We start from the raw sequence: 18,813 nt of genomic DNA on the forward strand, positions 1-18,813 counted from the left end.
TCAGAGCCCTGGGACTGAAGCCTGGCCTTGGGGGTAGGAGGAGCGGTGAACTTCACAAGGCAAACATGCATGACGGTGGTGCGTGGGAAGGAGTCTCAAACAGGCTGCGTACTTCTCTAGTAGCCTGGCCTTTGAAGATCAGTTTGCAATGGGCCCTCATGTGCCTCCACTCCCCGCATCCTGTCACTGTTACCTCAGGCCTCCTGGCCTTCTGTAGCTTCCTGAGCATGGGAAAGGTCAGCACAGTGGAACTCCAGCTAGCCGTCCCTGGCTGACGACCCCTGCTCCTGTCCCCCACCACAGCCTTTCCCCACCACACGCCTTTTGTCTGTGGCCTCTCTCCAGGCTGCTGGCGGGCCACAACCCACAGTCTCCAGTATAGGTGTGAAAGCTAGGACCTTGTCTCTTCCCCTCCCTCTAGGAGAAGGAGGCCATGACCAGGGCACCCCAGAGGCCAGGTCAATCGTCCTCCCTCCCCCATCGTGTGCTATCTGCCACCTATCAGCCTCTTCCCAGGATTCCATCCCAGGCTCCAGCCAAGGTAGGGGGAGTGGCTTATTCAGCCCCTCTTTCTTGAATCCTTCCCGGGTACCAAACGGCCTCTCCCCTGACCTTGGCCTCTGACACCCCTTTCCCTCTAGCTCTGGCCACCTCTAGGGTGTGGGAGACAGCTCCCTGTCTTTCCAGGAAGGCCAAGATACTAGACAACCTCAGACTCATGAGCTGGGGAGTACGGGAAGGAGGCAGCCCTCGGGTGTGTGCGTTATGGGATGGCCCTGTCCTGGCCCAGGCCCCTGCAGGGATTCTCTCTATCTCCTGGTGTATGGGTTTCCACCTCTGCGGGGAGTTTCGCTGGTAGTATGCACTCTACTTTGGAGATGGCTGTGAGTGTGTGCTTGGGCCCTTCTTTGCCCAGGCCTTTCTCCTTAGCCATGGGGGTGAGGGACTGGGGTAGCATCTACCTTTGGTGATAAGTCCAGCATGGGCCAGAGGATGGGAGAGGTGAGCAGGGCCCTGCTGGACCACCAAAGCCAGTCTAGTGAGGGGTGTGGGCTTGGCGGGTGGGCAGGCTGGGACGGGGCATCAGTGATAGAACGTTCCTTCCTTAGTTGCAGGCTCTAGAGCGGGGAGTGCTGGGTCGTGGGTTCACCAGGTCTGGTGAAAAATGCAGATCGTTATCTTGAGTGGGGCTTGAGATTCTCTATATCTCAGAAGCTCCCAGTTTATGCTGAAAAATATTATAGAAATAGGAGGTGAATTAAAAAACTAGAGAATGCTATTTGATAATTAATAAAAGGAAGAATAATGCTTGAAGAGGAGCCACTGGTATACAGATCATGAGAGAGAAAACGTTTACATGGAGACCAGGAAAGAAAAGAGCAGGAGCCAGATGGCCGGGGCAGTGGGGAGGAGAGAAACGGGAACAACATGGGAACTGTTCCTGAGAGAAAACTTAGTGATGTTCTGATTAGTTGGTTGGCCGATCATTTTAAGGTTGAAAGAGAATGTGTTCAGGAATTCGTCCAGATTTCTGGAAAGAGTGGCCAGAGAGTAAAAATAGAAAATAAAAAACCTAAAAAGCTCAAGGGGAAGAAAGAAATGTTAGTTGCAAAATCTACAGGAAAAACACTGATAGCATATTACCATGCTATAAATGAAATGAAGTTAAAAAAGCACAGCAGAAGAGTTTCAACTGTATGTAATTAAAAACCAGTGACGCATGATGAGGTCGTTGACTTGAACTTGAAAAATATGTTCTCCCTGAAAATTCACCCATGTTGGTATCAAATAAAAATACAAGGTTGTTCTACAAAGGTGAGCCCTTAACCTCATAGGTGAACCCCCAACCTAAGCCTTGGAGCCCTGGTTTCCTGGGGGAAGCTAGGCTCACGAGCTCCGGCCTGGATGCATCTTGTGGTTTAGGGTGAGGAAATCCCTCCTTCTGTGACGTTGCCAGGGGAGAGGCCTGTGGGGCTGCATGAAGAATGCAGGTGTATATGCTGGAGGCTGGAGCAGGTTCAGTCTTAAATGCAAATGCCCTCAGAGAGGAGCTTGGCCTTGAGCCTGGGGGGACTCTGCCCAGGGAAAGAAGTGAAGGCCAAGAACTTGTCACTCTCTCCTTACTCAACACTGTCTCCTTCTTCCATTTCAGGTCCCAGGTATGATGCAGGGAGAGATGATCCATTCTAGGCAGCTGGGGACTAAGGACAACCATCTTATACATCCACACAATCACAAGTAAGGATTTAACTGCTCTGACTGGCTGTGTAGACCAAACATCATTCATCTGCCTGCAGACTGCCTAGTGTGGCCCTGCTTCAACTCCCGTCCCTCTTCCTGAAGTGGCTTCTTGGGCTTAAAGAGCACGTTCACTTAGATTTCCAGAAGCTGGAGCCAGAAAATGGTGAGTACTACAGAGAATTGGGGTATTGTTACTATAAGGGGTGAGGCTGGATATGAATTTTTGGGGGACTGTGTGCTCCAGGCCCTGAGGTTCCTCAGTGAGGTAAAGAGGTGGCAGAGGAAGCCGAGGGACTGAGCCCTAAAAGGGATCCTGAGTCCCTGCTCCACTGTCACTGGGCCCTTCTACCCATACGTGGATTTTCAAGCTTAGGATGCCTGGGGTCACCTTCCTTATGTGGTGAGGTGGCATCATGGGGCCTTAACAACCCCGCCCTGGGCCTTGGTTTTCTGTGTTGAATGACAGAGCTTCTGACCACAGTCTGAAGCTGGAGCAGCTCTGGTTGAGGAGCCCCAGGTCCTTCAAAGCCATCCTTGTCTTATCCCTGCAAACGGTGTTCTTGGGTTCCCGCAGGAACTTGGAGCCTTTTCTGCACAGTTCTAAAACTACAGCTCCACCTCTCTCGCGGTGTGATGTGGTAGAAAATGGGGGAAAGTTAGTAGCGGAAGGCCCTGACTGTTAGTGGGGTCCTGGGTGGGGCTTGGTCCTCTCATGAATTCACCAGTGAAATGAGGCAGCAGACAGTTCACCTGTGTAGGGTCTCCAGATCTGTCCTTTTTGAGGGATGCTTTTTCCTTGAGGCTTTCAGGTACGTGGGAAGCATGTTTCCCCAGTCTAAGTCTTTGTCCCCCAACCATCTCCCACCCGTCTTATAGAGCTGGCGGTGACTCCCTGTAATTTTCAACTCTTCTCCACAGTCTTGAATGGGAATCTGAAATAAAAGTGTTCTTTTTTGCTAGACAAGCTGAACACGTGCGAGGTGTATTTAACTTCTTGCATTTACAGTTTCCATTGGAAGCAAATTTCTAGATCAGTTTGTGTTTCTACTGAGAATTTTTTAATTTCATGGATATAAACTTCTCAAATACAGAGGAATGCCTATTTTAACTGAGGTAGGAGTAAAAATTCAAAAGTAAAACATGTTATTTTTTCTACTTAATTACATGAAGAGTAGCTTGGAACTTACACTTGCTTTTTAATTAACAAATTTTCCTGGAGTTGTTATCACAACTTAAATCAAAATTCTCTTCAAACCCCATAACACTGCATGTGGTTGATCTCTGTTGTTTTGACCGTATCACCCCGAACAGACGCTTGGGTTGTGTCCAATATTTTGCGTTTAGAAAGCGTGCTCCAGTGAATATAAATGTAAATTTCTAAGATCCAGGTGTCAAAAGTTTAGACATATAAGCCCTTTTGAATTAAGACAAGTTAAATCAAAATGAAGGGGTTTTCACATGACTTTGTGAAATTATTATGTGAAAATTATATTTCTTTCATGTTTTAAGCCATTGCTTTAAGCTTTTATGGTCAGCTATATCATAAACAAGCGGTACATGAACTGTTCATGCGTAGTTTAAGTAGTAAGAATCAAAGTCCCTGATGAGGAATAGCCCTTGTCAGCTTTCATGGCCTACCGTGTGTCCCATCCTAATCTCATTTACTTCCTGCTTGGAGATTATTGCTGTCTGCATCTGAGAAGTTTATTATTATTATAATTGTTATGGCTGTTATTATAGCTTTGACACCCAAGTCTTTTTTTTTTTTTAATTACAGTTTATTGGTTTGCACAGCAGTTGAGGTTCCCATTCAACAATTCTACACAAATTGTTCAGTGACGTCGGTTACATTCTTCACAATTCATGAACGTTCTTAATACTTCTGTCTGGGTGTTCCCTTTCCATTAATCTAGTTTCCCTGCCCCCTTACATTCTTATCTTTGTTTTAAGATAATTGTTGACCCTTTGGTCTCACATAGATGATTTTTTTAGTGGAGCACAGTATTCACAGGTGATATTCTTCATTTTGTGAGCCAATCTATTAATTAGCTAAACGGTGACCTCAAGGGCTAGTTTTGGTTTAATATTTAAAGAGTATCACAGGGCAGCAGTCTTGGGGAGTCCTCCAGTTTCAACTAGTCCAGTAAGTCTGTTTTTGTTTTGTTTTGTTTTTTAGGAATTTGAGATTCTGTTCCACATTTTTCTCCCATTCTGTCTGGGTCCATCTATTTGGTCCTGATCAGAATGGTTGGTAGGAGTAGCCAGGCACCATCTCATCTAGTTCTTCTAGTCTCAGGGTAGATGAGGCCATGGTTAGTCCTGTAGACTAGTTTCTTCTTTGAGTCTTTGGTTTCCTTCTTCCTCTTTTGCTCCAGACGAGTAGAGACCAGTAGTTATATGTTAGATGGCCATTCACATCTAATATTTGGTCAGGTATCACTGAGCAAACTAGGATGTAAAACACAGACCCTATGAACTGTATATATTATGCCAATTGGCCAAGATGTCCCACAACACTATGGTCCTAATCCTTCAAACCCAGGAAACGAATCCCATGGGGTATTTGGTTATATCTAAGAAGTATCAGTAAATGTGACACTCAAGTCTTAATCCATTGTCTATATTGGTTAGTTTTGCCTGTTTTGAGCTTTCTGTAAATTTAATTATAACTGTGTCTGGGTTCTTCCGTGACTTGTCCTCAGGATGCTTTTGAGTTTCATGCATGTTGGTGTCTGGAGTTCTAGTCTACTCACGTTGCTGTGTACGCATGCTACCATTGTATGAATGGGCCAGAGTTGACCTACCCATTGCAGAGCTTACGGAGTTAGGCAGTTCAGGTGTAACTTTTGCTCTTGTAAATGTTGCTGCTCTTATCCTCTTCCTTCTCTTTCCAAACCCCAAGTGCTCTTGCTCAGTCACTCTCTAGTGAGGGGTGATCACTAAGTTGCAGATCCTGGCCAAATTCTAATTGACTCCAAGAGCTGATGTATCTGACAAACTTTCCCTCCCACACAGTATGTATATATGTTTTATTTGTTCCACCTGCTTATGTAATAAAGTCATTTTTATTCTTGTAATCAGTGCATAAAGCAATATATTACTTTGATTTTATCGTTCAAGTCCCTCACACTACTCCATTACTGAAAAGGCTGTGCATATTTTCCCACTGTTAATTTATATCTCTGTGACTTTTTAGGTCTTCTTTATAAACTTTGGGAAATTTTTCCTTAGTAAGTAACTCATCTTCTCACTCATTTTTGCTGCTTTTTGATAAATTGTTGTGAATGTTAATATAGTTGAATTTGTCAGTCTTTTATATCTTAATCAAGTTTTTTTTCTCTATTCTGACCATCTGCTTATAACTTCTGAAAGTATAATTTTACATTCTCATAATTAAAGCTGATCTACCTAGAATTTGATTTTTGCATATGGAGTACAAAGGAATAAACAACAACAAAAACCAGACCCACTGCTGTTGAGTCAGTTCTAACTCATAGCAACTTTATAGGACAGAGTAGAACTGCCCCATAAAATTTCCTAGGCTGTAGTCTTTATGGAAACAGACTGCCACACCTTTCTCCTATGAGATGGCTAGTGAGTTCAAACCACTATTCCAATTAGACAATTATTTGATAAAAAACAAACCTTTTGCCTTCTACTTGATTCTGACTAATGGCAATCCCCTGTGTTTCAGAGTAGAACTGCATTCCACAAGATTTTCAATGGCTGATTTTTTGGAAGTAAATCGCCAGACCTTTCTTCCAAGGCCCCTGTACCTTGCCTTCAACCTCCAACCTTTTGCTTAGTAGCTGAGCATTTAATCGTGTACACAACCCAGGCACTTCAGTTAGTTGATTCTACCCCACACAGTGAAGTGTGAGTGTTTTCTGTCACTGCCCTTCAGTACTTGCTGGGTCATGAATCAACTTTCCATAGAGATTAATGGGCCTTTTCTGGGGCTGTTTGTTTTTTTCTGTTGATCTGTTATATATTCCTATAATGATACTATGGGAACCTTGGTGGCATAGTGGTTAAGAGCTACAGCTGCTAACCAAAAGGTCAGCAGTTCAAATCCACCAGGCACTCCTTGGAAACCCTATGGGGCAGTTCTCCTCTGTCCTACAAGGTCACTATGAGTCAGAATCAACTCAATGGCAACAGATTTGGTTTGGATTTTTTGGTATAATGATACTACACTGCCTAATATAGCTCCATTTATAAAATAAATATATATGAATACAATTTTATATGTGATATGTGCAGACAAGCCCATGCCTTATTCCTTAGAATGTCTTGGCTATTTGTGGACATTTGCGATTACATATGTTTTTGAAGAACTTTTTGTGAAGTTCAAAAAAATAAAATTCATTGGAATTTTATGGAAGTGCATTGGAAATAATGATCTGTTTGCGTAGAACAGTTGTCTAAGGGCATGCACTATCTTTTCATTTATTTCAGTCTATTTGGATGTCATTTAATAATGTTTTTTAATTTCCTCATTAGGATGTCTTATTAATTACACTCTTTTTTGATACCTTTTATCCTTACTAAAAAAAATTTTTTTTAATTTCTCAACTGCTTGGTGCTAGTATATATAAAATATTTAAAATAAAACTTACCTTGTTATTTATTTTGTAATCTGAGGACTCTTAGTCTTACAATCATTTGTACCATCTTTGGGGGTTCTACATATGCAATTATTTCATCTAAAAATATAGATTGGGGTTTTTTTTTTTTAGATCTTTAACATTCTTCTTTACTTCTTTTTTTTGTATGTATCGGCTACAATCTCTAGGATAACGTTGAATAGGAATGGAATAATGGCTATCCTTGGTTTGTACCTGCCTTTACTGGAGAAGTGTTGACCGTTTCGGTACGTAAATAATGTCTTTGATGCACATTTTTTGTGTATGCCCCTTTTCATCATTTCTTATCTGATTATGGCCATAACCTTCTAACGTAGCTCCCAGCTTTTATACTTGCCCCCCTGCACGGGTTCTTTAAATTCTTTAAGAGTTGTCATTTTCTGTCTCTGATAAAAGGCATAAAATTACTCTATACTTCACTCAGATGGGAAGCTGGGTCTTTTCAGAAGCCAGCACGTCCCCCAAAATGTTATGCCCACTGGCTCCAGTCACCTGTCCAGACTCCTGTACTGTTACTTCCCAGCATCTCGCTCTGCTCGGGTCATGCTGGGGTTTGGGTCTCCCTAAAACAGCCGGGCACGCTCCCACCTGCTGGCTTGTGCTCTGACGTTTCCTCCTCCTGGAACAGTCTCTTCTCAGCTATCCCTTGGGAAATTCCTTCATATCTTTCACATCTTAGCTTAGATCTTTCTTTTCAATGAATTCAGTTGATCAGACTCTTGAGGTTTCAGGGCAAACTACCCAGCAAAAACCCAGTGCAAACTACTACCCCCAAAACTGGAAAGACCCTGTTCCTGGGCTTCTGCTCTGGAATGACTCTCTGCGTCTGCCCATGTGTCCCTCCAGTTTTGGGGGCAGTCATTTGCCCTGTGACCTCAATACTGTGAGTCCAGTATGTTCAACTTTTTTCTTAATGGGGGAAGTAATGACTTCCAAGCTCTTTACATACCAGACCAAAACCTGAAAGTCTTCGTCTGTGTTTTGTATTTGTGCTGTTGTCTGTTTTCTTTTACATCTTGATAGTATTTATTTATGCTGCTTTTATTTCTCCATTGCCCCAATTTGCATGTCTACCCTTTGCTAATGACCTTTCCATTTTCCGAATAACCAGTGTATCTTCCCTTTCCCAGCCGTGAGGGCCAGTGGCGCCCTTTACTCCTGTGCCTCTACGCTGGAAGTTGTTGAAGTTGATGAGCACCCGAAACGTGTATGAGTGTTTGCAAAATCACCACAGAACGCTTTCAAGTTTATAGAATTCAAAGTGCAGTTTTTTTCTGCCTCACCAAGCCAGGTTTCACTAGCCAGTGTTCCCTAAAAGGAGGATCTTGCTTTTCCCTGGACTAGCTCACCAAAGATAAATGCGCTCGTGTTACTGCGTGTCCTGCCGGTGCTGTAGTTTTCACACAGCGTACCACCACACGACATCACGCGGTCGTTGTTAGTTGCAGTGGCGTCAGTCCACACTCATAGCGACCCCACGTGTGCAGCGTAGAACTGCTCCATAGGGTTTGCAAGGCTGTGACCTCTCAGGGCAGATAGCCAGGTCTGTCTTCCAAGGAACCTCTGGGTGGCTTTGAACCGCCTGCCTTTTGGCTGGGAGTCAAGCGCTTACTACTTATGCCACCCAGGGAACTTGACAGTATATTTTGTTTATTTACTGTCCACACCCAAAGAAGTTATGATCCATGTGCATCTGGATATTTCTGTTTTGTTCAGTGCTGTGTCTGCTTTGCCCAAGTGAAGTAGGCTCTGTGTCAGTATTACCTTTATCAGTTTTAATAAATGAAAGAGTCAGATGGAAGGGTCTGAAGGGAAGCAGTCTTGTCAGAGACACGGGGCTCTGCCAGGAGAAGGAGCTCCAGGTTGTCTGAATTGAATAGAATGTTTCCTTTGTCTCCTGTCCATACCGCCCAGCAGGCTCTAGGGCATCCATGTAACCGGGAATGAACAGCCAGAGGAACAAGCACACGGTAGGCATATGTGACCGGGAATGAACAGCCAGAGGAACAAGCACACGGTAGGCATATGTGACCGGGAATGAACAGCCAGAGGAACAAGCACACGGTAGGCATATGAATAGAAATGTGGTGGTCAGGAGTTTAGTTATAGGCACGTTGACCTGCATTCTGACCCTGACTCAGCAATACACCATCTGGGCAATATTGAGCAGGTGATTGATTGATTGTAACTTTCCTCGGCTATAACCTGTTTGAAGCAATATCTGCTTAGGAGAAGCATGAGGAATAAAGGAACTATTGTGTTGAAAGCTTTTTGCAGATCCCTTAAAATATAGTTGCTCAATAAACGAAACAATTTTTCATGAATATATCGTAGGACTGGCTTTAGAACATGTGACCTGGCCCACTGCAGTGGAGAATTTTGAATGTGGCACTGGATGAGAGTTCACTGTGACACTATTGTACCAGGATTGATGAGGGATGACCTTGGCAGCTCACCTGACCCCATAGCCTATCAGTTCTACAGCTGCTTGGCAGTTCAGTAACATTGTAGCCTCAGGAGTACAGTGTAGCAGTGTTTTGTCTCCTCACTACTTGTGGGAGCCGAAGGGTTGATGCTGTTTCACAGAGGCCAGTCCTGCAGCCCAGACGATGCCAGTGGTTAGGGTTCAGGTGGTCATGCTTGTGTGCCTTCCGGGGCTGCAGATGTGGGAAAATTCTGGAGTGGCGCTTCCGTCCACAGGTTGGTGTAGGTCTGTTTCCTGGGATGCATGAGCAGTTTAACAGCTAAATCCCCTACACGTCAGTGAAAACCAAAAAACCAAACCCACTGCCATCGAGTCGAATCCGATTCATAGTGACCCTATAGAACAGAGTAAAACTGCCCCATAGAGTTTCCAAGGAGCGCCTGGCGGATTCGAACTGCCATCCTCTTGGTTAGCAGCCGAAGCACTTAACCACTATGCCACCAGGGTTTCCGGACATCTGTGAACTTACTAGGAAATGTGAATCTTAACCTCTTATTCAAGGTCAGCAAACACAAGGGCATGCTTTTCTGGGTCTTCAGAGACCCGGCTTTTTGTGGTCTTATAACATTAGCGCGTGTGTTTGTGTGGGTGTCTGGGTGTCTGTTTGTGGAGAGGATCAGTCACAAATAATTGCTGTATAGTAGCTTCATGTCTCAAAGTTTGAAAATTGTGATGATACCTGGATTCTTTTCTTTCCTGTCTCCACTTGAGCTTTGTTTACCTCTTCAGTACCCTTGCCCGGCTCCATGAAGGGGCAGAGTGCACGACAGAGCAGTTGGCAGAGCTATTGAAAAGTAGATGAGAGACATGGAAAAGTTCATAGTTCCCCAAGATAACATTCTCTTTTCAGCAGGTGGACATGTCAGCTCTTGATCACTTGGATCACCTGGAATTCTTTCTTTAAGAAAATACTACACGCTCAGGGCCTTGGGTTGCCGGTTTGTTTGTGCAGGCCCCTGGGCCTCCCATGGCTGGAGAAGGGCAGAAGGAAAAATTGCCAGTCCTGCAGTGTTTCCCAGTTGTTAACATCTCATCCAGCTTTCACACCATGCTTCATGTTTTGTTAAATATCCTGCTGGGCCCTGTGCAAGGAGGCGAACTTTTTTTTTTTTTTTCCCACAAGGAAGAGATGATCTGAATGTGGAAATATGTCTTTCATTGTAGAGCATTTCTCTAATTTGTGCTATTGTTCTGACGGTTCTAAACCGTAAAGCTAGAGAGGAATGAGACTGGAGCTGGTCACAGTCAGACTGTGGAGAGAGGTTCATTGTACTGGAAGTGTTGTTAAGTCTGTAAGTCAAGATGCAGTCCTTGAGGAAGTGAATGTAGACAGTGAAGGGATGAGCCTGAGGGCCAAACCCTAGAGTAAACCTGAGTAGAACAGAGCCCTGTGTCAAATCCCCATGAAATCTCAGTTCCCAGGACTGTCAGCCTCACCCTTCTTTCACACTTCTTTGGAGTACGTGGTACCTTGCTGAACCAGAATGTGTGGGATGTTTTAGGATTCAGTGGCTGTCGAGGATGTGACTGTGGACTTTACTGGGGAAGAGTGGGCATTGCTGGATCTTTCTCAGAGGAAACTCTACAGAGACGTGATGATGGAAACCTTCAGAAACCTGGCCTCAGTAGGTAGGGATGGCTTCGTTTTTTGTTTTTTTTTTTTTCATTTATTTATTCTTCAGTGACCAAATATGTTGTCATGAATTGAATTGTGTCCCCCAAAAATATGTGTCAGCTTGGTTAGGCCATGATTCCCAGTATTGTATGGTTGACCTCCATTTTGTGATATAATTTTCCTGTATGTTGTAAATCCTAACCTTTGCCTGTGGTTCATGAGGGAAGATTGGATTATGTTGAAGAGGATAGGGTGGGATGTAACACCCTTGCTCAGGTCAATCCCTGATCCAATGTAAAGAAAGTTTCCCTGGGGTGTGGCCTGTACCACCTTTTATCTTATAAGAGGTAAAAGGAAAGGGAAGCAAGCAGAGAGTAGGGAGGCTTATACAACCAAGAAAGCAGTGCTGGGAGCAGAGTATGTCCTTTGGACCCAGGGTTCCTGTGAGGAGGAGCTCCTAGTCCAGGCGAAGATTGGTAACAAGGACCTTCCTCCAGAGCTGACAGAGAAAGCCTTCCCCTGGAGCTGATGCCCTGAATTTGGACTTGAATACTAGACTGTGAGAGAATAAATTTCTCTTTGTTAAAGCCAACCACTTGTGGTATTTCTGTTATAGCAGCACTAGATAACTAAGACGTATGTCATACTCATTGATATTATTCCAGTATGTGGGCTGAGGTATGAGAATACATTGTTAAATAAAATAAGTATGGTTATTTGCTCTCTGGAACATGCATATCCTGGCTTCCCCATGAATACTAAGCTCTGTGTATTAAGTTGACTTCTCATTTCAATTGAGGCTGAAAGCCTTAAGGCTCTTTAAATGTTGTAAGCATGAGGGTTGACTTCAGGGTTTCTTTTTTGCACAGAGAGAATATATGTGGTCTGGGACCTTGTAGAGTCTTACTGTGTTTATTACAAGTTTGACATGATTATTTTGCTACAAATAAATGCATGCCTGCCCATCTCCAGAGACCCTGAGGACCCAAGTATTGGGCCAGTGTCAGGGAGCTGTTCATTGCTCTTCCCTGTCTTCCCTCATGATATGCCTTTCTCCATGAGCACCATGTCAGCTAGCACTCATCCAGGACCACTGGGTCAAGGGGCACTAGGAGGCAAAAATCCTTTGAAGGACCAGGCCAGCATGGAGGGAATGTGATTTGAATAAATTAGTTCGAAAAAGTCTCTTTTGGTTTGAGTATGTACTTCACAGAACCTGAGCTTACTTTTCTGACTTTTATCAACCCTAACACACCTGTATTCTTGGAGAAAGACTGTCCCCTTGTCCTCTTTTAATGTTCCCTGTTCATTGTGTCCAATACCTCTCTACTTTGCTCTTCTAATTACACTCTCTCAATCTTTATGGAGGTATTTCCTAAGTAAATTGGTTTTTGACCATTGCCAAGTACTGAAACAGCAAAATATGTTAGTCTTTCTTTTCTCACAACTACTTTTTCCCTCTGAGTAATTTCATTCCTTTTTGTTTCATATGGTGAATCTCTCCTTAAATCATTGGATCAGTTTCTCGAAACCTTAATGATAGAGAAAAGCTGTCCATTGAAAATACAATAAAACGATTCATGAAAAATGACACTTCGTCCTCAGTGGTGGGAGAAATCCACAAATTGCATGGCATCGAAGATCAGGATAACAACCAGAAAACACATGTGAGGTGAGTGTCATTCACTTGAGAGACAGCAGTGCTTCAGGAGAGAGTCTTAAGAAAGTATCATGGCATTAAAATATTTACATGTATAAGGAGCCCAGGTGACACTGCTAACCAAAAGTTTGGTAATTCATACTTACCCAGTGGTTTTTCGGGAGAAATATCCGGCAATCTGCTTCTATAATAATTACAGCCAAGAAAACCCTATGCAGCAGTTCTACCCTGTCACATGGGGTCGCTATCAGCTGGAATCGATTCAGCAGCACCTAACAACACACATCAAAACCAAACCAAACCCATTGCCGTCGAGTTGATTCCAACTCATAGCTACCCTGTAGGACAGAGTAGAACTGCCCCATGGGGTTTCCAAGGAGTGCCTGGTAGATTCAAACTGGCAACCTTTTGGTTAGCAGCCATAGCACTTAGCCGCTACAGGGTTTCCTGTACACACGTATATGCGTATGTATATGTATATGCGTATGTATATGTATATGTGTATGTATATGTATATGTATATATAAACCCATTGCCCTTGAGTTGATTCCAACTCATGGCAACCCTATAGGACAGAGTAGAACTGCGCCATAGGATTTCTAAGGCTATAATCTTCACTGAAGCAGACTCCCACATCTTTCTCCCGCAGAGCCACTGGTGGGTTCAAACCACGAACCTTTAGGTTCTAGTAGAGCGCAAACCTTTTGTGCCATCCAGGGTGTCTTCTACATGTAAAAGACCAGCTCTAATATGTGTTCACAGGACTTCAGCAGTACAATATTTTCATAAATGCGAGTCAGACATTAAATACAGGAAACATATTTCACTTGTATACAATTATCAAAGAGATTTGTACTTCAGAAACAATGAAAATAATGGTAGCATCTCTGCCAGCTGATTTAATCTATGAAACATGGGACAATTCAGGGCAAAAAAATACATGTTTACTGTTTATAGTAATGATGAAATGGTAACAAATTTATATCCAACTGCATGTTGCCTGTTTTTAACAGAAGGCATATGGTAGAGAGCCTCTGTGAAAGTAATGAAGACAATCAGTGTGGACAGACCTTCAGCCGGATTCCAAATCTTTCTGTGCTCAGAAGAACTCCTGTGAAAGCATATCCTTCTGAATGCCTTGAGTGTGGAGAATCCTTGATGGATCATTCATCACTTAAGCTTCCTGTCATATCTCACTCTGGATGCAGTGCCTCTCAGTGTAAGGAATGTGGAGAAGCCTGCAGGTGTCCCTCTTACCTCAGCACTCCTGTGAGAACTCTTCTTACTGAAGAGAAACTCTATGAATGTAAGGAATGTGGGAAAGCCTTTTGTCAGTCCTCAAACCTCACTACACATATAAGAATTCACAGTGGAGAGAGGCCTTATGAATGTAAGGAATGTGGGAAAGCTTTTAGTCAGTCCTCAAACCTCATTAAACATATGAGAACTCACAGTGGAGAGAAGCCTTATGAATGTAAGGAATGTGGCAAAGCCTTTCGTCATTCCTCAAACCTCACTAGACATATGAGAACTCACAGTGGAGAGAAGCCTTATAAATGTAATATACGTGGGAAAACCTTTCATAAGTCCTCAAACCTCACTATACACACGAGCATTTACAGGGGAGAGAGGCCTTATGAATGTAAGGAATGTGGGAAAGCCTTTTATGAGTCCTCAGACCTCACTATACATATGAGAATTCACAGTGGAGAGAGACCTCATGAATGTAAGGAATGTGGCAAAGCCTTTAGTCGATCCTCACACCTCACTTCACATATAAAGAGTCACAGTGGAGAGAGGCCTTATGGATGTAAGGAGTGCGGGAAAGCCTTTAGTCGGTTGGCAAGCCTTACTACGCATATAAGAAGTCACAGTGGAGAGAAGCCTTATAAATGTAAGGAATGTGGGAAGGCCTTTCATAAGTCCTCGAACCTCACTATACATATGAGCATTCACAGTGGAGAGAGGCCTTATAAATGTAAAGAATGTGGGAAAGCTTTTAGTCAGTCCTCAAACCTCACTAAACATATGAGAACTCACAGTGGAGAGAAGCCTTATGAATGTAAGGAATGTGGCAAAGCCTTTCGTAAGTCCTCAAACCTCACTATACATATGAGAATTCACAGTGGAGAGAGACCGTTTGAATGTAAAGAATGCGGCAAAGCTTTTAATCGGTCCTCACACCTCACTAGACATATGAGAACTCATAGTGGCAAGAGGCCTTAAGTAAGGAATGTGGGAAAACCTATACTCAGTCTTGGTGCTTACTGAACATAAATACCCTCACACTGGGAGAGACTTTATGAATGTAAGGGATGTGGGAGAACATTTCATTCATTTCTCACTGAATACAAAAGAAATCACCCTGGGGAGAAACACTTTGGATATACTGAATGTGGGAAATCTTTTTGTGAATCCTCAAACCTCACTAAACCAAAAAACCAAACCCAGTGCTGTTGAGTTGATTCTGACTCATAGTGACCCTATGGGACAGAGCAGAACTGCCCCATAGGGTTTCCAAGGAGCAGCTGGTGGATTTGAACTACCAACCTTTTGGTTAGCAGCCATAGCTCTTAACCACTGTGCCACCAGAGCTCCCAAACCTCCCTAACTTATAAAAATTCACAGTGGATAGAGGGTTTATAATGTAAGGAATTTTGGCCACATATATACATTATTATGATGAAGAACAAATGGGTAGTTGCAGACTTTCACTTCCCCCTTTAAGCATGCACCTGCTACAAATAAGGCCAGTTTCCTACAAAAAACAAAAAACAAAACCCCAGCTCTTCATTGTTCCACACAACAAATGAGAATTTCTCCAGTTTTTCATAAAGTATCTATTATAAAAACCAAACCCATTGCCATGGAGTTGATTACCAACTCATAGTGACCCTATAGGACAGAGTAGAACTGCCCCATAGAGTTGCCAAGGAGTGCCTGGTAGATTCAAACTGCCAACCTTTTGGTTGGCAGCTGTAGCAGTTAACCACTATGCCACTAGGGTTTCCATTATAGCTGTTAGGTTTTTTGAAGCTAAGATCCAAACGTGATCTCCACATTGCCTTTTAATTTTTAGATCTGTTTAATCTGTCTTATACAGAACATTCTCTTGCTTGTCTTGTAAATTGTTAATATGTTCAGCATTCTGATAGAATAAAACCTGTGAAAGTCAGAGAACTGTCAGAGAAGGAAAACTCACTGGGTGTTTATGAGGTAGGATTCTTAATAGAGAGCTACAGAAAAGCGATAAGCACCCTGTCAAAGGCGGAAAACATTCAAGACCCAGAAAAACAGGCCATCCCGTCAAGTTCTAGCTCTCACAGGTTTCAGTGTATTCATTTTAACATAATTCTTTTAATTAGTCTTCTGTATTTTTTGTAAGGTAGATGTTGAGTCTAGCACGGTTCTGTCTAACACAAATGTAATGAGTGTCAAAGATGTAATCTAAAAAATTTTAGTAGTCATATTAGAAAATTTAAAATGTATAAATGTGAAATTTTTAATGAAAAATCTTATTTAACTCAGTATAACCAGTTTTTGTCAATGTAAAAACTGTAAATGAAATTAACAGCTAATCTATATAAATTTATTTATGAGATATTTTACATTTCCTTTCTTTTGTACTCAGTCTCCCAGTATCCAGAAGCAGCCCATCTTGTACATTTTACTGTTGAAAAAGTAGACTCACAATCCAAGGTTACTCCAAACATGCTTTTCCAATAATTGAATCAAGTTTATTGTTATATTTAAATTAAAAAACACCCAGTGCATTAATTAAAGTTAATTCAGTTTTTTAGTTGTACTAGCCACATAGGTTGTTGACACAACCCTATCAGTGTTTGAATGCAAGGTAAGTACCTGGATCGCTTTGTGCTTTCCACTTGCAGACCTGGAATCAACCATTTCTCCCCAAGCCTCTGGTTCCTTTCAAAAATGAGAATCTGTGCAATACATGGGCTCAAAACTTGAGTCAATTTTGTCTTGGCCTTTCAGCGAACGTCTAAAATACGTATTTTCTTACATCATAAATTCATACTCATACTCCCAATACAAATTTAAGATTGTATTGTTTTTGTTGTTGTTTGGTGCCTTTGAGTTGGTTCCGACTCATAGTGACCCTGAGTACAACAGAATGAAATATTGCCCAGTCCTGTGCCATCCTCATAATCGTTGTTATGCTTGACCCCATTGTTGCAGCCACTGTGTCAATCCATCTCTTTGAGGATCTTCTTTTTCGCGGACCATCTACCAAGCATGATGTCCTTCTCCAGGGACTGTTTCCTCCTAATAACATGTCTAAAGTGTGTGACACGAAGTCTCACCATCCTTGCTTCTAAGGAGCATTTTGGCTGTACTTCCTCCAAGACAGATTTGTTTATTCTTCTGATGGTCCATGGTATATTCAATATTCCTCATCCACAGCATAATTTAAAGGCATCAATTCTCCTTCAGTCTTCCTTATTCATTTGCCCAGCTTTCACATGCATATGAGGCGACTGAAAATACCATGGCTTGGGTCAGGTGCACCTTAGTCCTTAAAATGACATCTTTACTTTTTAACACTTTAAAGAGGTCTTTTGCAGCAGATTTGCCCAATGCAATGCATCTTTTTATTTCTTGAGTGCTGCTTCCATGGGCATTGATCCAAGTAAAATGAAATTCTTGACAACTTCACTATTTTTTTCTGTTTATCTTGATGTTGCTTATTGGTCCAGTTGTGAGGATTTTTGTTCTCTTTATGTTGAGGTGTAATCCACACTGAAGGCTGTGGTCTTTGATCTTCATCAGTAAGTGCTTCAAGTCCTCTTTACTTTCAGCAAGCAAGGTTCTGTCATCTGCGTATCACAGGTTGTTAATGAGTCTTCCTCCAGTTCTGATGCCCTGTTCTTCATATAGTCTAGCTTCTCAGATTATTTGCTCAGGATACAGATTGAATAAATCAAGGTCTATAATTAAAAAAAAAAGAAATCCATGACTGCCATAAGTCATTGAAAAGACATCAAGGTCTAACTTGAAACTTAACAATGCAAGTGTATGTTTCAAGGTCCCTTCCTATGACCAGGGGTCCCTAGGTGGTGCAAACAGTTAAGTGCTGGGCTACTAACCTAAAAATTGGAAGTTCAAGTTCATCCAAAAGTGCCCCAGAAAAAAGGCCTGGTGATCTAAAAGGTAACAGCCATGAAAATCCCACAGCGCACAGGTCTACTCAGCACTCATGGGGTCATCATGAGTTGGAATTCACTCCAGGGAAACTGGTTTGGTTTTTGGTTTTTCTTATTGCCACCTCAAGTTCTGTAATTTATTAATCCAATCTATCTGTAATTTTTTTTTTTTTATCTGTAATTACCCCTGTAGATCATCTGAAAGAACCTGAGAAATATCACGTCTTTATTCCCACTCCAAGCACTGCATCTTCTCATGAAAAGGGTTTGGGAGTGCCCCGATCTCAAGCCTAGACCGCCCACTAATGGCCCCCCTTTATTCTCTGTCTTGGGAAGAAGTGGACCCTCTGTCCCTCTAGGTGTGGGCCCAGGCTGCTTCACCATCCTGGGCCGGGTCCCTGGAGCCAAGTAATGGGGTCAGGGATAAGCCAGCCCTCAGCAGGAAGGACATAGGCCCCCTTGGTGGCCAAGGTGTGGATGGTCTGGGCAGCAGTGTGCAGCAGCCCCCAGATATGGGTGAGCCCCAGGTCAGCAGGGCCTGTGCCTACTGGGCCTGCATCTGGGCCCTGTCCTGGTAGATGGCCTTGGACAGAGCCCACAGGGAGGTCACCAGGCTTCTCCAAAGTGGTGGCAGCTGGTCTCCTGGGGACCAGGTTCAGGGCTGCATGCTGTGCCCGGGACACCCCTCAAGTGTCCCTGGTGGTGGGCACCATGGGCCTCGCCAGAATCAGGGCCCTTTTCTTTCTTTCTGAAAAAAAAGGGAAGGAAGCAGGTGGGTGAGAGACTGGACCGGGGCCCAAGGGCCGCACCTTCCCGGGACCCCACCCATCTCCTCCTCTCTCCATGCCCCCTTAGCTTCTTGCATGAGGTAAGGTCACACCCATCCTCATCCCCAGATGCTCCCTGGATCTGGCTATCCCTGCTCATGTTTTGAGTGAGTTACGGACTTACCTGCCTGTCCCCCTCTGGGCAAAAAAGCAAGATCCTACCTGCCCTATGGT

General features: G+C 43.2%; 1 protein-coding gene across 15 annotated transcripts in view; it reads left to right on the plus strand.

Moving 5' to 3' along the window:
- LOC126082032 (zinc finger protein 699-like) overlaps positions 1–16,248 on the plus strand; it is a 28,262-nt gene extending 12,014 nt beyond the window's left edge. For 5 of the 15 annotated variants that reach the window (XM_049894357.1, XM_049894362.1, XM_049894360.1 and 2 more), the window contains 6 exons: positions 2,153–2,404; positions 7,037–7,114; positions 8,805–8,951; positions 10,875–11,001; positions 12,509–12,659; positions 13,661–16,248. In XM_049894357.1, the coding sequence (XP_049750314.1) occupies positions 8,925–8,951; positions 10,875–11,001; positions 12,509–12,659; positions 13,661–14,873 (1,518 nt within the window). In that variant the 5' untranslated portion in view covers positions 2,153–2,404; positions 7,037–7,114; positions 8,805–8,924 and the 3' untranslated portion in view covers positions 14,874–16,248. The other 10 variants (XM_049894361.1, XM_049894359.1, XM_049894358.1 and 7 more) reach the window with 9 other exon arrangements.
- The last annotated feature ends 2,565 nt before the right edge of the window (positions 16,249–18,813 follow it).

The sequence above is a fragment of the Elephas maximus genome, chromosome 8, assembly GCF_024166365.1.
Source record: "Elephas maximus indicus isolate mEleMax1 chromosome 8, mEleMax1 primary haplotype, whole genome shotgun sequence".
NCBI classification, from domain to species: domain Eukaryota; kingdom Metazoa; phylum Chordata; class Mammalia; order Proboscidea; family Elephantidae; genus Elephas; species Elephas maximus.